Here is a 27,570-nt window from a genome sequence, read left to right on the forward strand (position 1 = left end):
TTTCCACTCGATAAGTGATAACCACTTGAAAAGTCTTTTATGGAGGTTTGTTCAGTGCACTCTACCAGGATCACCTATCTGCATGATCGGACATCACAATGTCCCCTACCAATGAAACATGGTACTCACATCGCAGATACTAGTCTCGAACTCGAGCGGCCTATATCCTTCTTAAGTATTCCAAATATGAGTTTCACGATAATCATCATATGAGCATCTCATATTCTTTCTACTATTTGTATATTCAAGGGCTTTATCTATGCAACTAGCATGGGTATACAGATAAAGATGTGCCAAAATAATAATTTCAAATATTATTAAAATAAAGATCGTTTATACATAGAGTTTCATTGTGAACACTCGGACAACACTTGGCTCGACGGCCACCAACTCTAACAGAACCTTGGTTAACAATAAGCTCAGGGCTCTACACCATGGCTTGGGGCTCCGCACCTCGACCATTCCCATGTCCCGGGATAGGATCCCCGGCCCAAGGCTGCGTATATTGGTTATTAATAAGCCCAGGACTCTGCACCCTGGCTCGGGGCTCCGGCACCTCGACCATTCCAAAGTTTCGGGACAAGATCCCCGGCCCAAGGCTCCGTACCTTGGTTATTAAGAAGCCCAGGGCTTTGCACCCTGGCTCAGGGCTCCACACCTCGACCATTCCCAAGTCCCGGGACAGGATCTCCGGCCCTAAGGCTTCGTACCTTGGTTATTAATAAGCCCATGGCTCTGCACCCTTGGCTTGGGGCTCCGCACCTCGACCATTCTCAAGTCCTGGGACATGATCCTCGGCCCAAGGCTCTGTATCTTGGTTATTAATAAGCCCAGGGCTCTCCCCTGGCTCGGAGCTCCACACCTCAATCATTCCTAAGTCTCGGGACATGATTCTTGGCCCAAGGCTCCGTACCTTGGTTATTAATAAGCCCAGGGCTCTGCAACATGGCTCGGGGCTCCGCACCTCGACCATTCCCAAGTCTCGAGACATGATCCCCGGACCAAGGTTCTATACTCTGGTTATTTATAAGATCCAAGGCTCCGTAACCTGACTTAGGGGATTTACACCTCAATCATTTACTGAGCACCGGGATCTTTATTCAGCTCAGAGCTCCACATCCCGACTAATTATTTGAAGTTACCGGATATTTTACAACACTTAGAAAAATTTTGAGATTCAGAAGTAGTTCATGGTTAAGCTGTTCTAAGTCCGGTTATATTGCAAGTGATATTCATATGGAAACAAAGTATATTAAAGAGAAAATGAACTTTCATTAATGAAAGCCCGAATGCCAGGAGTGCAAGGAAATTAAAAGAAATAAAATAAAAACAAGTACAAGCCTATTATAAATCTACATGGCTTGACCACGGCTGCTCATCCTCTGTGGGGTCTTCATTCTCCTCTTTGACATCCTTGGAAAGGGATGCTATGACTCAGTCGAAATCGAAGAAGTTTTCCCTATCCTCAGGCAGAAGCCCGGCTTCTTCAAATTGTTCTCGGTATCTGTCAAAACCTGTCTTGAAGAGAGGATAGGCCGGATCTTCGACGACCACCTTGAATTCGAGAGACTGGAGAAAAAAGGCCTGCCACATATCTATGTTGTATTTGACACAGTCATGGTCCTCTCAGCTACCTCCGCCCGGCCTTTTCCAGCTACTGGTTGGCTTCGTCCAAAGAAGCGCGGAGGCCAGCAAATTCTTCTTAATGGGCAGTCCGAGCCCGGGCAAGCTCTCCTTGATCCTGCTCAATAAGCTATCGAGCAACCAGAGACTGATGGTTCTTTGCAGTAGCTGCTGCAGCCACCTCTTCAAAGGCTGACCCCAGCATTTGAAATACCTGTCCAACAAAGGGTTAGCAAAAAAAAACGAGAGCAAGAAAGAGGAGGGATTGGAGAACTTACGGATAAAAGCCGGTTTGAGCCCTCGAAGAATTTGGCGTTAGGACGGGAGCTCTTCAAGAAGGCCTCCTCAACAGGTTGTTCAGTCTGAAGGGGCTCGTGGAGGCTGTTCAGTCTGAAGGGGCTCGTGGAGGGGCTCCCTACTGAAAGATATTAGCCCGGGTAGGCTGTTCAGTCAGAAGGGGCTCGCTGATGGGTTGCTGGCGAGGAGTAGCTGATTGAGTGGCTTGAGAGGTGCCCTGGTCCCCTTCCTGGTTACTCTCAAGCAGTATCAGCTCCAGGCTTGTTATAGCCTTTCACTTCCTCTGAACGAGAGGAACGTGGTCTTTAGACTCTTCATGGGAATCTGCTCGGGCCATTTCCTGTTCTAGCTGAGTCTCCACTCGGGTAGACTCCTTGGCTCGTGCCGCCTCCTCTTCAGCCTGCTTCTTTTTCTCGGCAGCTGCCCTTCGAGCTGCCAGTTTCTTTTCTTTGGCCACCTTCTCGGCGGCCCATTTCCTAGCGAATGCCTCTTGCACAAAACTCACGTACGGTTCTGGAACGGAGATTCTTTTAATTGAATGTCGATCGTAACAGGAGTTATCTGCAAAAGGAAGGAAGCATGGTTATTGAAAATATAGTACGCAATAAAAAGTAAGTACAAAGGGGGAAGATTAAATTACCTGGTTAAGCGCCCGAGCCCGCGACTTCATCAACTACCCGATCTAAGGGGTCTTCAACCCGAGCACTCAACCCCTATGATACTAAATTTTCCTCAGAAATGAGGTTGGAAGAAAAAAAATTTGACCCTCCACCAACTCTTGGTTTCAGGTGTATGGCTCCTCGAATTTATAGGACCGAGGAAGAGTAGGTTGAGTAGGAAGAGAAGGGAGGAAGCCGGTCAGACAAGAAGAGGGAGCTTGGAGTTGAATTTTAAAGTAACGTTCTTTCCATCTCTTCTGAGAAGAAGGGATATTATCAAGGAATCGAGATTTGAGCTGCGCAGACACGGAGAAGGCGTTGTCTCCCAACCGACAAACAAAAAAAATAGTGAAGAATAAGGGGGTGATTAGAAGGTTGTGCATACGGAAAATGACGTAGGCCGAGGTCATAATCCGAAAGGAGTTAGGGTGGATTTGGTTGATAGGTATACAAAAAATTTGACAACCTCGATATAGAAAGAAGGAATGGGGAAGCGAAGCCCATTCCTAACCTGTTCTCGAAAGAAGGTGGTGAAACCAAGGGGGAGGTTGATTGGCCCCATCAGAAGGGTGGGGTATTAAAATTTGAAAAGTCGAAAGGATGGAGCCAAGAGTCCTAAGCTCCTCATCCACTTTCGAGCGCTGAGTGCTGCTCATTGAAGTGAACCATGGAACTCCCGGAGTCTTAGATTGGGGGAGGGGGGAGAAAGCCCAGGCTTTACCCTTGCCTTCGCTCTTTTTCAGAGCTCGGGAGGGCCAGGCAGAAGAGGGTTTTGATTTTTTGGTTTGAGTTTTGAAGAAAACTGGGTATAAAACGTTTTGGGGAGGGAGAAGGAGTTGAATCGGAGCGCATCGTGGTGTACTCATAACTAGATGAGCCTCGCGCATTTGCTTCGGAGGTAGAAGAGGTATAATCAGATATTTTTTTAAAATGAAAAATGGCAGAAGGTGGATTGAGCGAATGATTGGTGGATGGAAATTCGTCGGAGTGAAAGAGCGCCGCACGTCGGAGGAGTTGAGAGAAATCTTGAGAGAATTTGAAATTTCAGAAAGTGACAAATGAAGAGGGGTCGTTGTTTTATATAGGCGATGGGGGTATGATCTCCACCATTGATCTAAAGGCGAGTCGAACGATCATGAGGCGTTTTGGAAATTGTGCGGGTATATGAAAGGGCGTGCACAGATATCGAGGCATGTCAAACTTATCCTATTCTCGTAAAACAAAACGTGTCGGAATTTTTAAATTATAGGGCATACGTCATCATGACATCAACACAACTGACCGAGAATACTAAACGACAAGAATATTTAAAGACCGGGAAACTAGAGCTCCCGGCACCTCATCCCATATTTGGGATATGTGAAGCCCTCGATGCTTTTATAGTCAGGATTGATCATATTTATTATGGAGTCCAAGCATGACTGATCGGGACAGCGAGTAGGACTCTAGCCCGACTATTTAAGGGATGGATGGTGAACCACCCATAAGAGGCCGGGTCATGGATGACCCAGGATATTAAATGACTAGCCCAAATCAGAGCCAGTGTACAAGATGATTTCTTCAGAAGCCGGGCAGGTGGATGCCCGGGACATCTTCTCCCCGAGTTACTAAGTGCCCGGGCTCTCATAAAAATTCCAGGGAGATTTTCTACCGAGGCTACCTCGAGAAGCGAACCTCAATTAAGTGTATCAGTATGGGCTATCTTATGCTTGTCATTCATTATTGTCAGAACTATAGGGGTTTGACGTATCAAAGAAGTCATCAGAAATAGGGTATGGACAGTCATCTTACCGTACTTAGCAGGTGGACACTGAAAACAAGGTAATCATGAGATTTATTGCTGATATGTTTCTCATTTGAGGGATCTTTTCGGACACACATTCTGGAATTTTTTATATTCAAGAACTCACATATATCTCCACATATATTGTCATTATCCTTCACCTTCAACCTGCTGATTTAAGAATCGGAGTGGCTACGCCGGACACTCCTCTGACGCTCATTCATGAGTTCGTTTCTTTGTTTGTAGGTTACAGTTGAAACCATATTAGAGAGATATATCTTCTCCACAAGATATATCCCTTTGCTCATTTTTCCCCTAACAAAACTCTTATGCAATCCGATAGATTGCCTCGATCTTGCTCATTCAATTCACCCTGATTATATAATCAGTCATCCACAAAATTTGGACTAGTTAATAGGAAGATGAACCCATGCATGTTAGAAATCTTGAAACCGAACGAATACCAATATTATTACAAATTCTGACTAACGTTACTCTTTTGCGAAGAAATAATTCAAATTTTAAGCAATACAAATTAACTTGCTATTTTTCACTTTTCCTATATTAACCCAAGAAAAATAATATTTTATATTTAAAAAGGCATGAAGATCTCAAATTATTTCACTCACTGTAAATTTACATTTGGTTTCTAAAACATGCGAAGAAAAGATAAATATCGAGATTAAACATTAACCATAGTAAAATAAGGCATCTTATACGAATCTTAAACATAAAAAACAAAAAAAAAAATACCCAGGTGAAGATGATAAATAAAATAAATATAAATATGAAATTAAATACATAAATTTCTTAATGAGCGAAATTAACGTACCCAGAAATTTTCAAAGAATTTCAAATTAATCGAAATATTTTATATTATACTTTATCAAAAGTGTTATATTCTTGAAATATTAATCGTGAAATTAAAAAACAAATGCTTTCAATTCAATACTTTTTATCCACACTTCAAAATGCTTGAGACATAAAGGAAAGACCAAAAGTGGTAATGAAGGCACACCTCCCTTCGATTTATTTGATTTTTGCCCAAAAAAATTGTCTCGCCCTTTAATATTCTATTAAAAGATAAGTCTCGTTGCATGACTGGGATATTAATAGGTGCAGAATTTTTATTCCAGATCCGTAATTCTTTTATTTTACTTCATATCATAGGGAAAATTCGAGGTTGCTGCATCTATCTATGTGATAACTGTAGGGGCAGATCGACCTGTAAATTCTTGCATCTTAGAGAGCTTTAGAGCAACCTCAACCTGCAAGCCAATAATTGATAAAGTAAGTTGGGTGAGGATGCAGGATAGCGAGAGGCAATCGAATCGAGCAAACTTAAAATATACACTGAAAATAACCATTTCATACTTGGTCATATACAGCGAAAATAAGAATCTCACCAGCGGAGCAAGCGCTTGTTGGGAATCCCTCCCGGTCTTGGATGGATCCTTCTCGTATTGCTCGATGTAAAGGCGGATGGTCGCTCCCTCAGAACCCGTTCCAGAAAGCCGGAAAACCTGGTGCATTATCCCCAATGGATCAGCATCGATAATTTTTATCTTGACAAAATTGAATTGTTTCAAGATGATTTACCAGTCGGGAACCATCTTCAAACAAATATCGGATGCCCTGATGCTTTGCAACAGAACCATCAACAGGATCTTTGTACTCGAATTCATCAGCATCAATGACTTTAGAGACGTCGGAGCGTATTCCGTTCACAATAATACTAAAATTCATGGAGAATTGTTCAGAACTCGTCGTACCAATTCAACAGAAATATAAGCTTACATGGAAAAGAAAGCTTACTCGTTAACTTCACCAAGGGAGGATTGCAACTTGACCAGATAAGCCATAAGTTCCTTCGCACCACCAGCATCAACGTTCTAGAAAATGCAACAAATGTTAGCACACGATTCAAGGAAAATACAATAATGTCACGTATAATACAATTTATTATGGACCAGGTGAGTTTTGTGCATACCTCATAGTCATAACGAGTATAATAATGACGCCCATATGTACCCCAATGTTGGGTAACAATGTCTTCGACGGTCACGAGCTTGTCTCCCGCGAGAATATCCTTGTTCTTATAGGCGAGAATAGATAGCCAGGCCAATACAGCCCAGATTCCATCTTTTTCTCGTATGTGGTCCGAACCTGTGACATCAAGTGTTACATGAGAAACAACTGTGGTAGTCATCTCATTCCGGCCGAGAAAATAAATTGCCAGTGATTCACCTGTGCATTGTGGAGAATAAAACGTTTTTTCTTACCGGTTCCAAAGCTTTCTTCACCGCAAATAGAACACATTCCAGCATCCATCAGGTTGCCAAAGAATTTCCAGCCAGTGGGCACCTTACCAGCAAGAACAGAATCATTATCAGACCAATAAAACTAGTGCATTAAAAGAACAAAATCATCCTGGAAAGTTTATTTAACAAACTACCTCAAAAAATTTCAGATTCAGGCTTGTCGCTACAACGTCAAGAGCAGCTGATGTGGGCATGCTCCTGCACCAGGACTAAATATATAAATTGTGCATTATCCATAATTCACATGCATTCAAGAGCTGAAAAAGACTCGAAATATATAAAAGAACTAGAGTCAAACCTTGCAACTCCTTTTAGACCACCAGAAAAGTAAGGAATGGCTTCTACAGCATTTGCAGCAATGATAGCGACAGAGTCAGACGGAGTCACAAAAAACCTTAGAGCAGCGCACAAGTCAAAAGCATGAAATTATCGTCTGCAAAAACAAACATTAATGTCCAAAGAGTCACCTTTTGCCAAGAATCATATTGCGGTCTGCATCTCCATCAGCAGCAGCGCCAAATTCTGGTGGATCCTGCTCACTGTTTGTCTTACTGAGGCCCATACGTGCGACTAATTCTTTTGCATAGGTCAGATTGGGATCAGGATGACCTCCACCAAAGTCTTCCTGTTCGGATTACAGGGAAAAAGGAGAAAAAATATTGCATCAATGATTCATTACTACAACTATGATTTAGTCAAAAACCAGAGTAAAAGCAAAAAACCTTTGGCACACAGTTCAGTAGAGAGCTTTCATTTGCACCAAGCTCTTCCACAAATATACGTGTCGCATAGGCCCCAGCAACTCCATTAAGAGCATCATAACTAACAACAAATGCAAAATTTAATGCAAACAAACAGACTATTAAAGCAAAAGTGAAAAAATAATCTACACGTCATCAAAACAAGATTACGCATACCAGAAAGTGAATTTTGGAGATGACAGTAACTTCTGGATGGACGGAAAGTCAAAAATGGACCTGGGAAGTATCAGAAAACAAAAGTTGGAATGGAACAGCGATTGTGTCACAAGATTAGGAGAATTTCCATTAAAAAGACAACGCTGATATCAATTTCACGGGGAAATCATCATAGCTAAAAACTGGCATGTTTATTAATTTATTATTAGAATGGGCAATAATCTGATAGACTTCCAAATTATCATTCCCACTCAAAAGATATTATGGAACGTACGATATTTTTGTATAAATTTGGACAATAGCAGGAAAATACAAAGTTCAAATAATTTGAAAAGAACATACTTCATCAATTTGACATATTCGTCGGCTGAATCAAAAACATCAACGTCAAACTGCCCTTCCGGACCAGCAAAGCTAGTCAATCCTACCCTAGAGATATCCACCTGCGATGTAGTTTGAATGTCATGAGAAAATTGTTTAATTATGAAAATTCATACATATGTGTGAGTGCAAGTTCATGCATGAATGTCTGTATGCACAAATGGATATGAGTTCCAAGAGCTAATACGTCCGGCAGCCCTTCGGAGATGAAGTATTCCTTTATTGTAGTAGTGTTCTTGTAGATCTTGTCAGTAATTCCTTCCGGCGCAGGTCCACCGTTCTCCATGTTGTATTTTATTCCAAAATCCTGTTAAAGAAAGATATAAATATGGAATCAAATAATTATCTAAGGCACATGAAATATTGCAACAACATGCAGTTAAAGAACGAAAAATTCAGATACAGAAAATTTCAGAAATAGCTCCACAGCCATCCCCTCCTGCAATGATAGGTGCAAGAATGAGTCAAGGTATATACCGGCAGACTACAAGCTCTTATTACACAGTTTTCTTTGGTAATTTGTAGAAAATGAAAGAAAATATTGTAATTAGTGTCGGAATATTTGATTGATATTTATTCTCGCGGTTTGTCTCCTAATTAAGGTTAGACCGTGAATGTCATATAGAAATAAGTTTTGTATATATAGTGTAGGGTTGTTTTGTGATTAATAATTAAGAGTAAGATTATTTTGTACCTAGTCTCAGATACCCGCTGCAAACTTTGCGAGCATGTCAAAATCGAACGAAGACCAGAGTACAATATCTTCGGGCTAGAGTGGTGGTACGAAAGGTGCTAAAGCACCAAACCCATATCCTATGAATCATATTGGGTTCGAAGGCTCCGTTCAATTGACCATCTATAAGTTGAATGACAAAAATTATTTGGAGTGAGCTCAGTCAATCAAGCTTGACATTACCTAACGTGAGAAATGGCAAAGCCTGCCAAAGATGATCCAAAGTGGATAGGCTAGAAATCTGAAAATTCCATGGTAATCGCGTGGCTTGTTTCATATCCACCGCAAAAGAGGTTTGGGAGGCTGTTCGGGAAACTTTACTCTGATTTGGATAATTCATCCCAGATATTTGACTTGAAGACTAGACTCCAGCAGTCTAGACAAGGAGAAAAAATTGTCATCGAATACTATAAGAACTGGAACTGGATCTGGCAGGTGACCGGGTATATTTGTTTTGGGCAGGGCTTAACCGTGACTTCAATAAAGTTAGAGGAAGAATTCTGGGAAGAAATCCTTTGCAATTATTAAGTGAAGTGTTTGTTGCAGTAAAGAGGAAAGAAGGCAGAAGGAAAATCATGTAGAGCGAGAAGGCATCATCAGATTCAGAAACTTCAGCCCTGTTCAGCAAATATTTTCCTACTGCACCTCAAAACAGATAGCATATTGTACAGCCAAGATAGGGAGAAATTGTGTGTGAACATTGTAAAAAGCCCTGGCATACTACAGAAACATGTTGGTACTTACATGGCCAACCACCCAACTGGAAACCAAAGTCTTTCAGACAAAAAGGTAGTTGGGGTTTCAAGGGCTCATCAATCTGAACTGGAAGAACAAAACCGCGCTGAAAAATCTTCGGGAACTGCTTCTTTCAATAAGGAACAATTAGAATAATTGTATAAGCTTTTTCAATCCACACCTTTTTCACAATCTACTCCAGTGTCTTGTTCCATAGACCATAAAGGTACTGACTTGCGATCTACTTGTTTTAATCTTCCCACCCTATCTATATGTCCTTCGATAATATACTCAGGTGTTAGTGCTACTAATCACATGGCGGGATCATAGTTGTCAAGGGCGCAAGGCGCACCGAGGCGCACAAGGGCCATGGAGCCTGAGGCGCGAGCCTTACCGAAGCAAAATGCACATTTTTTTATTTTTTTAAAAAATATATTTATGTTAGAATAAATATTTTAAAATATAAAATAATTAAGTCACAGTGTCACTGAAAACAAAAAATAATTAATAAGTTTACAGTAATTCGTAACATGATTAAATTCTTCAATTATCCAAATAAAACTCATCTTCTTCCATCGTCACATCAGAGTCCCCCAGAACTTTTGGACTTGTATTGTAGTGCCCAAATTCAGTACACGTATAACCCATGCATTTAATTAATCATTAAAGTATTTACTAAATTTTAAAATGAGTCTTAGTAGTGCATGATTTATTTAAATGCATTATTTTAAATTAATTATGTTTATGTGATGCACGTTAAAATGTTTTTCGAGTTTCATGTTTCAGACGATTATTCGAGGCGGGATCGAGGAAAAGACTGGGGACGATTATTGTCAAATTAAAAAGCGGTATTTTTATTTTATAAGCTAGGAAGGGGCATTTTAAATAATTTATTTAGTTTAGCATTTTAAAACTTTATTTATGTGTTTAGTGATTTAAGAGGTTAAAACTTTTAAAATTAGCATTTTTGGTGTGCGTTATTTTACTTGAGGGATTTTATTAAAGTTTAAAGAGTGTTAGTATTTTAATTAGTAGTTAATTATTTAATTAAGCATAATTTACTCCCTAATTACTAAAACACACGCGCACACACACTTTTACACACACCTGTACACAACTAAACACACACACTCACTTCACATTCAGATTTTATTATTTTTTAGAGAGAAAACCTAGGGTTCCTCAAGCTAGAGCAGCCGCCCCCTTCCCTCTTCGATTTCCAGCAACTTTTCGTGTATTTCTCTGAGGATTTTAGTACCACGTTCGTCCCGGATCAAGCCTCGCTCCGTTCCCGCATCGGTATCGTTGTTTCGGTAAAGTTTATCATCAAAAGGCACGTATAATCTCTCTATTGCTGCGTCGATCATGTCATATTATGTGTTGCGTTGTTTTATGCATAAAAATTTATGTATGATGTTAATAGTTTGAGCGGTTAATCGTTTGGATCGATTTTGAAGGACAATTTTTAGATCTAAATCACGTTTTTACTGTTCTCTTAAAACTGCGAATTTTCGGTCGCGAATCTGAGAAAACTTTCAACGTGAAAAATGTAGAATTTTTCGATACCTTCGATTTGATTTAAAATTCGAAATTTTTGGACGAAAATTGAGTGAGTTATGACGCTTTTCGTGGGACTGCTCAAACTGCGTTTTCAAAAAATTATGTATTGATATGTTCTCGAGATTTTGTTGTTGCAGGCTTCGTTGGGGATCGACGGGTGATCGTTGCTGCGTATAGGTATATTGATAATGATGTTGGGATGGTCTTTGACGTTATGTTTCGCGTCGTTAGTGTAACGCCCCAGATTTGACGACTGTCCTCAGTCTCACTGTACCAAGACGAGTCTTTCCAGCGTGCTTATGTCCTCACTCACACGCACCCTAGGAAACTTCCCAGGAGGTCACCCATCCCAAAATTGCCCCAAGTCAAGCACGCTTAACTTTGGAGTTCTTATGTGATGAGCTACCGAAAAGAAGATGCACCTTCGTGATATGAGTAGTACCAATCAAATCTTTTAAGCCCTCTTCAACTGTTCAGTCCATTACATTGCCCAGTCTCGGAATCCCTCTCATTCCCGTGTGGGTCGGTTCATTCATGTTCCCTTCACCTAGAAGTCTGCCAGGAGCCGCTCATTGTCCGTGCAACTGATGGCACCGGCGTTCACCCCCCGCCCTCTTCGGCCCCGGGTCTCACATGCCCACCAGCTTCCGCTTGGTTCGTCCCCGAACCACACCGTACTAAGAGAGGTCGGCTCTGATACCACTTGTAACGCCCCAGATTTGACGACTGTCCTCACTGTACCAAGACGAGTCTTTCCAGCGTGCTTATGTCCTCACTCACACGCACCCTAGGAAACTTCCCAGGAGGTCACCCATCCCAAAATTGCCCCAAGTCAAGCACGCTTAACTTTGGAGTTCTTATGTGATGAGCTACCGAAAAGAAGATGCACCTTCGTGATATGAGTAGTACCAATCAAATCTTTTAAGCCCTCTTCAACTGTTCAGTCCATTACATTGCCCAGTCTCGGAATCCCTCTCATTCCCGTGTGGGTCGGTTCATTCATGTTCCCTTCACCTAGAAGCCTGCCAGGAGCCGCTCATTGTCCGTGCAACTGATGGCACCGGCGTTCACCCCCCGCCCTCTTCGGCCCCGGGCCTCACAGTTAGGCACATTAGAGATCGAGTAGTCGTAAAACTATTTTGTTGTGTCAAAATTTAAGTTATGAGTTTATGGTGTGGCGTGGGGTGCGTCGTCCCTTGGAGATGTTTGGGACATTTGTGGAGTCGATTCAGTGCCATAGTCTCCTAGGATGGGTCTCGAGGCGTTGTTCACCATTTGTGTAATCTAATTCGAAAAGTATAAGCTTTTAAGTTGCGGAGTCCAGTTTACTCGGCGCCCGAGCGGTAACTTTCTGCCGCCCGAGCGCCATTCCTTCTGTTCGAATGTTTTTCCCCGTAGCCTTAGCGCCCGAGCGGGATTTTATTACCGCCCGAGCGCGGACCCTAGCGCCCGAGCGGTAAAGTTTCACCGCCCGAGCGCCACCCCTTCTGTCCAAATAATCTGTTCTTTCTTCTCTTCAAGTTCTAAAAGTGAGTTCATGTCTTCTATGGTTGAGAAATGTTCGCACGGCATCTTAGAGTTTGTTTCGGGGTTTGATGTCCTGGTTAGTATGTTTAAACGAGGTCAAATCCCGAGTGATCTAGAATGTCATAAGCTATTTATGCACTTCGGTGGTGAGCTCGAGTACCTACGTCTAAGTTATGCAAGTGTTGAAATTCATGTTAGTGTGCAGCAGCGGCCCCAAATGAAATCCAACGAATCCCTCAACGCCAAGTAAGTATATTGACGTGCAAGAAAATATTTTTATTTTTGAGGTATGCTAAGTGTCTTGTGACCAAATTATGAATGGGTTTGGAAGTCGGTGAACGTGGCCGATGACCTCTCCACCCCGTTAAATTATGAACGGGTTAGATCGTGGTTGGAAAGCGTTAAATTATGAACGAGGACCAACCAGCCCGTTAAATTATGAACGGAGATCTCATGTATGTGGCAAGTGGATACGTCCTTGTCAGCCCAGTATTGTGGTTTGTCTGATCAGGCGTTTATTATGTATGGGTCACTTGCTTTGAAACATGCCTCTACGCAAAATGAAGTCATGTATGTTTAAGTATGATCAAGTATGCAAGCATGCTTATGAAAGCTTTTAAGTTATGGCACGTCTATGTATGTATGCAAGTTCAAGTTCATTTCAAATCCAAGCTTCAAGTATGTATGTTCTATTTTAAAGTTGCATGCGATTTTATAATGTATTATTTGCTATTCGCAGTTTATACGTGTTGAGTTTTTAGACTACACTAAACTTGATCGATGCAGGTGAGGATGTCTATGAGGAGACAGGAGGTGGGGACCAAAGAGCAGGCTTGGACTGAGCGGGAGGCTAGACCCGAGGACCGCCCACGTTATTTTAATGTTTTTATGCAAGTTTAAAATACTCTGATTTTATGTTTGATGCGAGATGCTTTGAGCAAACTTTTCTTTTAACAAGATTTTTATTGGTGAATGGATGATGTAGTGACGACTGTATTGATTTTATTTTCGTATTCAAGAAATTTTTTAATTTTTCCGCAAATTTTAAGTAGTAAAAAGTACGGTTCGTTACATGTATTCTTCTTGATATTCATAATTTTCTAGATCAACATCAATTTCTTCTTCCTCTTTCCAAAAGACGTGAAATCGCACATTTTCTGGTTGTTTTAGATGTAGATTCCCTCACCTTGTTCTTTTGATCAGTGCTCACTTTTTCCGATTCCAGTATTGGAGTGTAAGGGTGGCTAGGGAAAACGATTGGCATTGCTAAGGAAGAGGCCTTTGCTACTTTGAGGAAGAAAGTCACCCACGTGGCCAAGCCCAATAATCTAGTTCATACCAAACTCTAATTATAGTAGCGATGAGGTAATGATTTGAAACCGTAGATTACTGACACCCAAATTTTGATTATTTGAAGCATTTGTTTCCAAAGTTATTTAGTAATAAAAATTATTTTGTTTTCCAATGTTATATTTGTCAGTTTGCCAAACATCATTGTGCATCATTTCTTGTTCATCCGCATCAAGCATTGAAACCCTATGCAATTTTTCATAGTGATGTGTAGGGACTATTTAAAACGAGAAAACGTTTCACTTTTATTGATGATCACACATGTTGGAGTTGGGTTTTTTTGTTGATAAATCAGAAGCCCAACAAATTTTCAAAAATTTCTATGCAATGATTGAAGCACAATTTCATGAAAAAGTTCAAGCGTTCAGAAGTGGTAATGGGAAAGAATATTTCACTAAACTTTTGGGCCAATTTTTTCAAAAAAAAAGTATAATTCATCACAATTCTTGCACTCAAAACCCACAACAAAATGGAGTAGCAGAAAGAAAGAATAGACACCTTCTAGAAGTAGCTAGTTTACTTATGTTTGCCACTAATGTACCGAATACTTATGGAAGGAAGCTATTCTCAGTGCTACATATTTAATTAACAGAATGCCTTCAAGAGTGTTTTTAAAACTTCCTTTCCCATGTCTCATTTATATTTTGATTTACCTCTCAAAGTGTTTGGTTGTGTGACTTTTGTTCATGTGCATCATCATACTCGTGATAAACTAGACCCCCGTGCTGTAAAATGTGTGTTTCTAGGATATTCTCCGACCCAGAAAGGGTATAAATGTTTTGAACCCCATACAAAAACGTTTTTTTATCTATGGATGTCACATTCTTTTAATCTAATTTTTTTTCACGTCCTCTTCCGGGGAGAGTAAGTTGGAAGACTCGATATTTGATTTAGGCTCAAAGAATGCAGACAGAACTGAAGTTTTGGTTATAGAAACACCTCATGTAGTGTCAGAGCAAAATCTTGATACTAAAACACGAGTTGATGATGATAAGTTGTTTGGGAAAGTTTACAACTTTACAGGAGGACAAGACGGTCCCAAAGTAAGCAAGACTCCACAACTCCACACGACCAAGTGTCTGAACCAAGGACATAAACTGAAGTCCATACTCATTTTTACCCAATCCAGATAACGTACCAAAATCCACCTCTAACATACTAGACTCCTCTATGTCGTTAGAACATCTTATTGCACTTAGGAAAGGTGTTGTAACTTGTACTCAACACCGAATCTCAAATCACATGTCCTACAAAAATTTATCAACACCCTATTCAAGTTTTATCTCTCAGTTACAAAGTGTGGATGTTCCTAAGACTATACAGGAGGCTCTTAAGTGTTCCAGAATGGAAGAAAGTTGCCCTTGAGGAGATGAATGCACTGAACAAAAGTGGAACATGGGAAATAATGCATCTACCTGATGGAAAACGAATAGTGGGATGCAAATGGGTATTTATTGTGAACAGGCAGGCATATATTAATAGGACTCCTTACAAGCGTTGTTTCTATCTACTATTATCTAAAAATAAACAAATTCAGATGGATCATTGGAATGTTATAATGCAAGACTTGTCGCTAAGGGTTTTACACAAACATATGGGATTGACTACCACGAGACCTTTGCACCAATTGCAAAACTGAATACTATCAGAATATGGTTGTCCTTGGCTGCAAATCTTGATTGGCCCCTATATCAGATGTATGTAAAAAATACCTTCCTGGATGGAGATTTGGAGGATGAAGTGTTCATGGATGCTCCACCAGGCTTCGAAAAACAATTTTGAGAACAAATATGCAGATTAAACAAGTCTTAGTATGGACTAAAGCAGTCACCACGGGCTTGGTTTGATAAATTCTCGAAATCAATCAAGAAGCAAGGTTATGTTCAAGGGCAAGCCGACCACGCAATGTTTGTAAAGCACACTAGAGAAGGTAAGACGACAATCTTAATTGTATATGTTGAAGACATAATTCTCACAGGAGATGATGAAGAGGAAATAACCCCTTTAAAGGAGGCCTCGCATTGGAATTTGAGATAAAGATATGGGAACCTTGAGATATTTTTTAGGGATGGAAGTTGCTAGATCAAGAAAGGGAATCTATACATCCCAAAGAGACATTAAAGAGTGGATGCAGACCCAGTGATGTACCCATGGATTCAAATCAAAAGCTAAACTAAGTGTCTAGAGAAGAGAGTGGATGCAGACCCAGTGATATACCCATGGATTCAAATCAAAAGCTAAATGAAGTGTCTAGAGAAGCTTCTGTTGAGAAACAAAGATATCGACGTCTTGTACTTAAACTTATTTATTTGTCCCATACATGTTAATGCGGTTTAGGCATACACTGATGCAAATTGGGTAGGCTCTATTTCTTATACGAGGTCTAATTTAGGGTGGGTACTGTACTTTTCTATGGGGTAATCTTGGGTCATGGAGAAGTAGAAACAAAATGTTGTGGCTCGTAATAGTACAAAAGCTGAGCTTAGGGCTATGGCGAATGGAGTGTGCGAGTTACCATAGCTAACGCTAGTTGAAGTTAGACTAGGAAGTGCCAATGATGTTATTCTGAGACAAGAAGTCAGCAATTAGCATCGTGAATAATCCAGTATAACATTATCGTACAAAGTATATGGAAGTTGATAGACACTTCGTCAAAGAAAAGCTTGAAGAAGGAATAATTTATATACCCTTTGTTACATTTGGACAATAGATTGCCCATGCCTTAACAAAGAGTCATTTCAAACCAAATTTCGAAGATTTCATCTGCAAGTTGGGCATGATAGATATCTTTACTCAAACTTGATGGAGAGCGTAGGAAAGGAAAGAAAATATTGAAATTAGTGTCAAAATATTTTTAATAGTTATTCCTTATGGTTTATAAATGGATTAAGGTTAGATTGTGAATTTAAAATAGAAATAAGTTTGTATATATAGTGTAAGGTTGTATTGTGATTAAGAATAAGATTATTTTGAACCAGACATATGGTGTCCCAATTGTTCTTGTTTGTCCTCAAAATTATCTCTTAAAGAGCGGACCAATTACACACCCAACTGAGCATAAGAATAAGTGTAGAGCCCAAAATCATTACACGTAACTAATGTATTTATTAAATTGTTAAATTATTTATTTAATTTTAAAATGATTTTAACGATGCATGATTTATTATTTGCATTATTTTAAACTATTACATGTTTATTTGATGCGCGATAAAACGTTTTCTTGAGTTTTATGTTTCAGGCGAATATTGGATGCGGGATCGGAAAAACAGACCGGTGATGATTTAGACGATTTATTAATAATGTGATATTTTATTTCAAGTCAAGATAATTGGTTTTTTAAATTATTTATGAAATTTAAAGCATTTTAAAGCCTAATTTAATTTAGTAGGTGACTTTACAATTTTAAAATTTTCAAAAATACTAATTTGAATAGTTGGGGATTTAAAATTTTGAAAATTTGACACATGTGTATTTTATTAAAATGAGGGGTTATAGTAAAGTTAGTGGTGGATTAATAGTATAGAATTAGTATTTTAATTAACCTATTAATTGGTTATATCTATTTTTATTAGTCTAATTAAGCCCCTAATTAACCCCCTGATCACCGCATATACTCACTCACACGTTACAACACACACTCATCGGCTTGCACACACACACTTTGTAAATTTCTTTTTGAAAGAAAACTAGGGTTCTTAAGTTCCTCCAGCAGCCAACCTCTTTCCCCTACGATTTTTCAGCAGACCCACGTTTGATTAGTAGCAAGAAATGTGCCACAAGTCGTCCCGGATTGGTTCTCTCATCTCCTCGCTCAATATTCGTCGTATCGTGAGTATAAATCATTAAGGCACGTATAATCTTTCATTTTTCCGCATCGATCTTGTCATAGTAAATATTTTGACGCATATTGTGTGTAAAAATCTGTATATGTTATGCAAATCTGCTGTCATTTCGAATCCTGCGAATTTTCGATCGGTTTTCTTGAAAAACTTTCAACATATAAAAAAGTGTAGTACTTTTCGATATCTTCGATTTGACAGTAAATTTGTAATTTTCAGACAAGAGACGAGTGAATTATGATCATTCTCGTGTGACTGCTCAAACTGTGATGCTATCAAAATGTGTTCATGTTTTCTCGAGGTTTATTGGTTGCCGGCTTCGTTGGAACCGCCGGGTGGTCACTGCTGCGTTTAGATATGTCGTGTGTTGTGATCAGACGTTATTTGGTGTTTTGTTTCGGGTCGGAAAGGATTTGGTTACAATAGAAGTCGAAGGGAAGCGAATTATGTTGAATTTCGGGTTTATGGGATTGTGACGCGTTGTGGTTGCATGTTATTGCTTGGGGACGTTTGGGGCGTTTGTATGGGTTTGAGTCGATGTCATAGCGTCCTAGGATGGGTCTCGATGTGTTGGTTCACGGTCCGTACGATTGAGTTAGGAGGATTAAGCCACAAGTGTAGTGATTTCCGCTGGTTTACCATTGTCATAGGTACACGTACCCGGACCCGAACCTGGACACGGGGTCCATGCCATTGTTTCTTTCGAAGTGTGAAATTCCAAAGTCTACACTGACTCAGACCCGGTTGTGTACACAAGTTCTGTGTCTTCCATTGCTTGGGAAATGTTCATACTCCATATAAGGATTGTTTCGGGGTCGATGTCATGGTTTAGTATGATGATTAAACACGGTCAAGTCTCGAGTGGTCTAGAAAGTCCTAAGTTATTTAATTACTTAGGTAGTGAGTACGATTGGTACGGTTAAGTTATGGAATTTAAGTCGCATGAATATTGTGTTAGTATGTGCAGCAGTAGCCAAGCGAGATCCAATGAAGCCCTCAACGCTATGTATGAATATTCGACGTGCAAAAAAAAAAAAGGTTTTCTGTTTTTTAGGTATGGGTTTGGAAGCCGGAGAACGTGTCCGAGGACCTCTCCACCCTGGTAAAGCATGACCGGGTTTTGATCAGAATTGAGAAGCGGTAAAGCATGACCAGGGACCAATCCACCCAGTAAAGCTTGACAGGGGATCTTATGTATGTGGGAGTGGACGTTCGGTCGAAAGGCTGTGATGACCCCTGCCAGCCCAGTACTGTAGTTTAGTCTGATCAGGCGCATAATGTTATAAGTCACTTGCTTTGAAACATATCTCTACACAAAATTATGATGATTATGCATGTTTAAGTATGCACGTTTATGAAATGATGACACATCGATGTTTATGTAAGTATGTTCAGAGTTTAAGTATGTATGTGCTACTTTAAAATGCATGTGGTTTTACTATGAATTACTTGCTATTCTCACTTTATACGTGTTGAGTCTTTAGATTTACTAGACTTGATCGATGCAAGTGAGGACAAGAACGAGGAGGCGAGAGGTGGGGACCAGTGAGTAGGATCGGATTGTGCGGAGGACTAACCCAAGGACCGCTTAAGTTTTCAAGAATTTTATGCATGTGAAATTCATTTACTTTGATTTTAATGAAATTACTTCATGTTGTTTAAACAAGTATTTTTTGCAAGCTCGTTTTGATTGTGACATTGATAACACGGAAATAGTTTGTACTCGTTTATATTTCAAATATTTAGTCAAACATTTTATTTATATTTCATTTTGAAAGATTATTACTTATTTAAGAAAAAATTTTATATTTCGCAAATTTTACGTAGTTTTAAAGTACGGTACGTTACAATAAGTCAATGCATGGATGAAAATCCAAGGGGTATAAGTGATGTTGCCCATTCTAGGCCACCCTTTACTATTGCAAACCTTTCTATCCCAGCAATGTTCACTTGAAGACTAATTAGCCACGCATTAAATTGATCAACTTTTAAGTCAACAAAGGGAACCAAAATTTGAGGAGTTGGCGGCTTTAATTTTTGGTTGAGCTGTCAAATTTATTATTACAAACAAAAAATTGAAAAAGAAGATAAAATTCCCATTTGTGGTTAAATGCAAAGATATCAATCAACATAAAAGGGATGTTGTATGCTAATGAAGAAGGCATTTGCGTGCCTCATTTTAAAAATGGTGGATAAAAAATGAATAGAGTAGAAAACTGAGTACATTGACTACACTTTGAATGTACTGAGAGAAAATAGACATACTGTCACGCCCCGAGCCCGGGCCCGCACCTGTGTGACTGCACAATAGGCCCCTATAGCAACTAATTTGTATTCGTCCTCACTTTATAAAAATGATTAACTCAAGTTGCTATAGAAGTCCATTGTAGCTCATTATAAACTCATTTTGAATCTTTAATTTTTTTACCATGTGGGACGAGGTATCACATTCACCCCTCCTTCAGAACGCAACGTCTACGTCGCGCCTGACCCCTCGATCCACCAGCGCCGAGAATCTAGAAATGACTCTTACAGGTTCAAGAGCTAGCTCCCGTCATGTAGCACTTTTCTTCGAAGGTTTAAGAGGTGGCTCTCATGCACATAACATTTTGCCCTGCATAGCACTTATTTTCTGGTGTTCCTTGCCCGTGACCGTCTCTGATACCATCTGTCATGCCCCGAACCCGGGCCCGCACCTGTGTGACATGCGCAATTGGCCCCTATCGCAAAAATTTCGTATTCGTCCTAACTTTACGAATGAATAACTCAAGTTGTTATAGAACTTCATCGTAGCCCATTACAAACTCGTTTTAAATATTTAATTTTTACCATGTGGGACAAGATATCACACATGTTTTCAAGTTTCAAACATTTTCCTAAACAGAAGTATTGAATATATCTTACACGGTCAATTTTGGCAACTGTTTCCATAAATTTGTCATCTTCCATGACAACATATAAAAGTGGGCAACAGTAGCCAAAAACAGTTCAAGAAAATAGTCACTTTCTTCAAATATCAATGACTACAGCACATAAATTCAAGTGAAATTCGATTCAAAATTACAGACAATAATGAAAGAGGCATTAAGATATTTCTAATATATAATTAATGAAACACTTTGACAAGACAGAAGACATGGTTTTGGTCTGATAGTATGGGTCATCGTGATTAGATCTCATGAGTTCAATTAAACAGACATATGTCCATTTCGAATATCATCTGAAAATGCTTCAGGACATATAAAGCATATAGAAAGCCCGTAACATCAAGAACATACCTCATAGGGCCCACCTGGGTTATGGCTTGCTGTCAGTATAAATGCCCCAGTTGCCTTGGATCCCTGCACAGGTTTCACAAATACTTTTCAAAAATTACATTTGTGAATGTATATAAAAATTGGAGAAATGGTTCCATGTAGGTTTTTCAAGTTGTTGCTTACATCATGGCCTACTCTTTCACGTACGACACAAGATACGGCAGGAGTGGACAGCAATCCATTTTGACCAACCCAGATACGCCTTACTCCAATAGCAGCAGCCATTTTTATAATGATCTACCATTGGGTAAGGAAAAAAATCATATTAAGAATCTCATTACAGAGGAAAATCATAATTATCCAAAACCCAGATGTAAAGACACTTAATTTATTACAACAGAATCAATAAATTATCATCATAAACTATAAACTTTACAGTTCTGAAGCGACACAAAGACATCAAAATTAAATCTCTTGATACAAGTGAACCAAGAAAAAATTATTGCTTTAGCTTAGGAAACACTCTCATTATTCAAAACCTTCAAATTTAAAGAACGCACAAGAGAGATGCTCTCCATCTAATTAATTGTTCCATTTTTTTAATCCAAAGTAATGACTTGCGTATCTTAACTTCTCAACAATGTGAGCATGGAGCTTTGATAAGTGCAAGCTTTGCACTTAAATTACCCAAGGAATTGGCATGAAAATGTGCGAATATCGATGAAATTTACGTGTTTTGGTAGTTTTTATTTCGTTCGCTAGAATCAAGCATGAGAGCATAACGTACGACCAACGAGGAAGTGTGGAACAGAAGACACTCGCATCCGTGCGGGTTGATCATTCCAGGGCAGAAGCTCGCGCGCAGCTGCGCAGCATCTTGCGAGCAGATGAATAATCCATAGGCGGAAGTGCGCAATCCTGCAACCGGCGCGGGCCCAAGAGGCGCAGGAAACAGAAGAGCGTGTTGTGCAGCTGCACGCGGAGGAGAGGAGAGAGTGGAGTCGCGATCACCTGCGCGGAAGTTCGCGCACCAGCGCGCGACGCAAATCTGACGGGCTTTTTCTTAGGCTTTCACAACCATTCACGCACTTATAAAGATCGAAACCCTAGCCACAGAGAGAGGAGAGCCACAGTCACACACAAAAATATAGAGAACAGGAAAGAGAGCGAGAACGAATACGAAGAGCGCATCTATCGGGGAAGGATTCGCAACTCTGATTCAATTCTTCTTCCCTTCTTCTTACTTAATTTTAGTCTATTAGTGATGTTGAATAACATGAATTTATTTTCTCGTTTTTCATTCATGAACTAATTTATTAAATCTAGAAGACGACGTATTTTGGTTATTTATGAATTGTTGATTTATATATGCGAATAACTTCTTTGTTTATTTATATTTTCCGGATCTTATTACTTTCAATTACTTGATCAATAATTAAATTGTCATATTTATTTGAGATCTATCACTCGAGAGAGAGATTTTCAATAAGTCCGTAGGAAAATATATCGTTGGTATTTGTAGAGTTCGTAAGGATTATAACTCCAATGAATAAATTAAAAGAATTATTGTGCTATTGAAATTATTTATTGTTTGATTTTTAATAGGGATATTGAAATTGACTTTAGGTATCTAAGCACAACTTGGGAAATGGATTAGGAATAATTGAGAATTCTTAGACAGTAAACGGGTTGAAATTATAAATATAGATGTCAATGATAATTTAATATAGCGAAGACTAAGTGAAATCGTACCTCTAGATTCTTATTCTCACTAATTTTAAATCATTTGCACGCTTTTATTAATTTTAGTTCATAATTAACAACAAACATTCTATTAAATTTTCTAAATAAAGTCTGATTATTTTAATTGTGTAATTAATTTATAACTAAATTGCACTCTCTGTGGGATCGATATTTTGCTCTACCGAGTACTACACTTAACATTGTACATTTGCGAGTAGCAAAATAGTGCAACAAGTTTTTGACATCGTTGACAGAAAGTGCACTAATTAATTTTAATATTAATATCGCTAAAAAATTAGTCTAGACTTTAATTTAGATATGTTTTTTTTTATTATCGGGTTTTCTATGTTACTATTTATGCAAAAACCTCAGAGCCTCGACTCATTGCTTTTTGACCCATTGAGAAAAGCACGAAGAGAAAGGTTAAATCAATGGCTGAACACATAAAGAACGAAAACCCACTCCCTCTTGTGGTGCTTATCAGAGACCATCTCAAACCGGTGATCAACGCTCACTACTCTGGCATAGCTCGTGGAACGATAAATGCTAACAATTTCGAGCTAAAGCCAGCACTGATTAACATGGTTCAACAGAACCAGTTTGGGGGAGCAGCAACTGCAGATCCTCATCTGCATAAGAGGACATTCCTGGAGATTACAGACACGGTAAAGATTAATAACGTTCCCGATGAAATTATTAGATTGCGTCTGTTTAAGTTTTCAATCAAGGATCAAGCTAGAGGTTGGCTCCAATCATTGTCGCTAGGGAGCATAACTATTTGGCAAGAATTGGCTACAAAATCCCCTGAAATACTTTCCACCTGCCAAGTCTGCAAAGATGAAGATCGAAATCAGCAGCTTCCGGCAAAACGAATATGAGCAGCTGTACGAAGCTTGGGAGCGTAAGAAGGAACTGCTCAGAAGATGCCCAAACCATGGATATCGAAACTGGGTGCAGATTGATTTGTTTTAAAACGGGTTGAATGGCCAGACATGGACGACAGTTGATGCAGCTGTTGGTTGTACAATATTTGCGAAATCTCCTGACCAAGCATACGACTTGCTTGAGTAAATGCCTATCAAGAGCTACCAGTGGCCCAGTGAGAGATCGGGATTGAAGAAGACGGCCTGATTTTATGCAGTGGACCCCATCACTTCACTTATTGCACAAGTTTCCGCAAACTGCCAAACTCGCATCAATGAATAAAGGCCAATATACATCTGAAGTAGCAACTGTGGTTACATAAGAAGGGCCAAGCATGGAAACATCACATTACGTCAATAATGGCTATCGAGGTAACTCTTTTCATAATCAATACCATCCTAGCTTACGTAACCATGAGAATTTTCGTATGATAACAAGAAGAAGTTGAATCCTCAGGGGTTCAATGCACAAAAGGTAGAATGCAAACCATCGCCTGAGGACTTGGTCGACTTGGTCAGTACTTCTGTGAGTGAGTCTTCAAAGAGGATAGAGCGGAGAGAGACTAGGCTTGACGACCTAGAGACGCACACGGCCAATGTTGGCACTTCTTTGAAAATCCTTGAGTTGCGGTTGGGCAGATAACGAGGCAGTTTGCGCCTCAATCTTCATGCACAATACCAGTGAACGTCGTTTTCATACAGCATGAGGAGATTGGAATGGCAGAGGGAGAAGACGAGAAAGTTGAGCCCACACCCATTTGGGAAGAATAATCAACTCCAAGAAAAGGCATCCGAGGTAAGAAAGGTAAGGAATGAGATTTGGATCAATGCATTGATATTTCCTTACTTCCCTACCCACATATTTATGTGGTTGACTGCTGAGTTTCAAAAAAAAAGTCTCGAAGATTTCAAGAACCTACGAATTAACATTCATTCCGCAGATACGGCGGAAGTGACACTTACCGAAGGAGCCGATGAGGAGATACAAAGAAATTTTTCACAGAAGCTACAAGACCTGGAGAAATTCGTTATACCATGTGCAATAGAGGGCCAAATGGTGGGAGAAGCTATTTGTGATTCAGGGGCGAGCGTGAACGTAATGCCAAGTTCTCTGTACGATAAACTCATAGTTATTTAGGACACAAGGCGCACTAAAACGTAAGGGTACCCTGGAGCCTACAAGACGAAGTACGCGCTTTATCGAAGTAAATTGCATTTGGAAAAATTTTAAAATTCAATATATATAGTGATTTATACTACAAATCTATAAATTACATAAATTTGTTAAAAGTAAAAATTTACGATAAAAAGTAAAAATCTCAAACTCACAAAATATATTAAACTACACACTTTATAAATTTACTACATTCAATTGTGTTTTTTTTCACAAATTGAGAGACCTATTTATAGAATTTCTTTGGAAATAATCCAAAAATAAATACATCATTACATACATCATCACACATTAATTTTCAATATTTAAAACTCTTATTTTCAACATTCAATAATTTCAACCCTCATTTTCAACACTCCCCCTTGTGATGATGATCATGATACAATGATTGTTCTCATTACGTGTTTTTGTAATGCCTCGTTAAAAACCTTCAGAGGAAAAACTCATTGGGATAAAAACCATAGTAAGAGAAAATGAGTGTAATCACGTAAACTCCTCCTCATGTTAACACAAACGACTCTTCAAAAATTTCGTAGATTTCGCATCTCAATATTATATATATGATTTCAAAATATTGTCGTAAGAAGTGCCTCAGTGAAGAAATCTGATAAGTTTTCACTTGATTGAATGTAACGAATATCAATATCTTTATTCTTCTCAAGCTTTGGGTGAATGCGAATATATTTGGTGGAATATGTTTAGTTTCGTCGCTTTTTATGTATCCTTCTTTCATTTAAGTAACAAATCAAACATTATCTTCATGTAGTGTCACAGGCTTCTTGTCGAATGATAATCCGCATGAGATTTGGATATGTTGGGTCATTGATTTTAGCCACACATTCACGGCTTGCTTCATGTGTGCAATAATCTCAGCGTGATTTGGTTAAGTTGTTACGAGTATTTGTTTCTGTGAACGCCAAAAAATTGCAGTGCCTCCACGAGTAAATAGATATCCGGTTTCGGAACGTGTCCTGTGTAGATCAGATAAGTACCGGCATCAGCATAACCAATTATACTTTGATTGGTATCTTTTGAAAACAAAAGTCCTAACTCTGTCGTTCCTCGTAGATAACAAAATATATGTTTAATTCCATTTCAGTGTCTCTTTGTTGGATATGAGCTAAATATTGCCAATAAATTTACAGCAAAAGATATATCAAGTCTTGTACAATTTGCAAGATACATTAAATATGGTACTTCTGGACTAAGAATAACTTCTTCATCTTCACATGGACGGAATAGATCCTTTCTATGTTTAATGATCTAACAACCATTAGAGTACTTAAAGGATTTGATTTATCCATGTTAAAACGTTTAAGGACATTTTCTGTGTAATTTGACTAGTAAACAAATATTTCACATTCTTTTTTTTCAATTTGCAAACTCAGAAAATACTATGTTTTTCCAAGGTGCTTCATTTCAAATTCTTCCTTCAAGCTCAACACAACTTGAATTTTTTTATTCGTACGAATGTTGTTTAAATAATCAACATATACCGCAATAATTACGAATCCGGATGTTGATTTATTAATGAAAACGCAAAGGCATGTTGAATTGTTTACAGATCCTTTTTTCATCAAGTGTTCACTTAGCCGATTATACCACATTTGGCCGGATTGTTTTCATATAATGATCATTGCAAATTCACAGAATAACATTCTTTGGGTTTTCATCTTTGTGCTACAGGTATCTTAAATCTTTCGGGGATTTTCATATATATATTACTATCGAGTGATCCGTAAAAGCAAACTGTGACAACATCCATAAGAAGCATTTCTAAATTTTCAGATACCGCCAAACTAATCTAATACCGAAACGTAAATGCATCCATAAGAGAATATATTTCTTCATAATCAATTCCAGGTCTTTGAAAAAAACCTTGTGCAAGTCGAGCTATACTATTTCATTTTTCTGATTTCGCTTTCCAATAAAAACTCGTTTGTACCCAACATGTTTTACACTTTCAGGTATAAGGACTATAGGTCCAAAAACATTACGTTTATTTAACAAATCCAATTCAACCTGGATGGCATCTTTCCATTTTAACTAGTCCTGTCGATTTTTACATTTACCAAAAGATTTTGGTTCATGATCTTCATTGTCATTTATGATGTCAAATGTCATATTGTACGAAAAACATATCGACTTCTTTTATATCTTTTCGGTTCCATATTTTTCCAATATTAATATAATTGATAGTAATTTCACGATTCTCATCAGTTTGTGGTACTAACAGAACATTTTCATCATCATTTATTTCTGCCGGAATATCATTCTCTATTTTGTGATCATCGTGTTTCTCTATGCTTTTTCTTTTTCGAGGATTTTTATCCTTGGAATCGATTGACCTTTCACGCTTCCAGCGTTTTATGACATCACGAGTGTCTTCAATTTATTTTTTGGAATTTCAATTCGAGCAAGTGCATTTACAGCATGTATATATGATTTAATTACCCTTTTTGTATCTGCAAATGCATCTGGTATTTGATTTGATATTCTTTGCAAATGCACAATTTGTTTTACATCTTTTTCACATTGTTTAGTTCTTGGATCCAGATGTAACAATGATGATTGATGATGTATACCATGTAATTTAATTTTCGATATTTTTCTTTTCTCCTCAGAACTTACTCATCAAAATGACAATCAGCAAAACGTGTTGTAAACACGTCACCTATCTGAGGCTCAAGATATCGAATGATTGATTGTTTATCAAAACCGATATAAATTCCGATCTTTCTTTGAGGT

The 27,570-nt window shown here is 38.8% G+C and overlaps 1 protein-coding gene across 2 annotated transcripts in view; it reads right to left on the reverse strand.

The window, feature by feature from the left end:
* Positions 1-5,341: 5,341 nt before the first annotated feature.
* The window catches only part of LOC140837261 (phosphoglucomutase, cytoplasmic), a 29,420-nt gene continuing 7,191 nt past the window's right edge, over positions 5,342-27,570 (reverse strand). For both annotated transcript variants that reach the window (XM_073203355.1, XM_073203356.1), the window contains exons 5-19: positions 21,166-21,279; positions 21,004-21,066; positions 8,169-8,288; positions 7,943-8,043; positions 7,601-7,660; positions 7,406-7,505; positions 7,151-7,308; positions 6,982-7,077; positions 6,818-6,881; positions 6,645-6,726; positions 6,353-6,528; positions 6,178-6,254; positions 5,962-6,097; positions 5,769-5,885; positions 5,342-5,630 (exon numbers count right to left, since the gene is read on the reverse strand). In XM_073203355.1, coding sequence (XP_073059456.1) covers positions 5,559-5,630; positions 5,769-5,885; positions 5,962-6,097; positions 6,178-6,254; positions 6,353-6,528; positions 6,645-6,726; positions 6,818-6,881; positions 6,982-7,077; positions 7,151-7,308; positions 7,406-7,505; positions 7,601-7,660; positions 7,943-8,043; positions 8,169-8,288; positions 21,004-21,066; positions 21,166-21,279 — 1,536 coding nt within the window. In that variant the 3' untranslated portion in view covers positions 5,342-5,558. The remainder of the gene's footprint in view (positions 5,631-5,768; positions 5,886-5,961; positions 6,098-6,177; positions 6,255-6,352; positions 6,529-6,644; positions 6,727-6,817; positions 6,882-6,981; positions 7,078-7,150; positions 7,309-7,405; positions 7,506-7,600; positions 7,661-7,942; positions 8,044-8,168; positions 8,289-21,003; positions 21,067-21,165; positions 21,280-27,570) is intronic.

This window comes from Primulina eburnea, chromosome 7, assembly GCF_022965805.1.
Source record: "Primulina eburnea isolate SZY01 chromosome 7, ASM2296580v1, whole genome shotgun sequence".
Taxonomy (NCBI): Eukaryota; Viridiplantae; Streptophyta; class Magnoliopsida; order Lamiales; family Gesneriaceae; genus Primulina; species Primulina eburnea.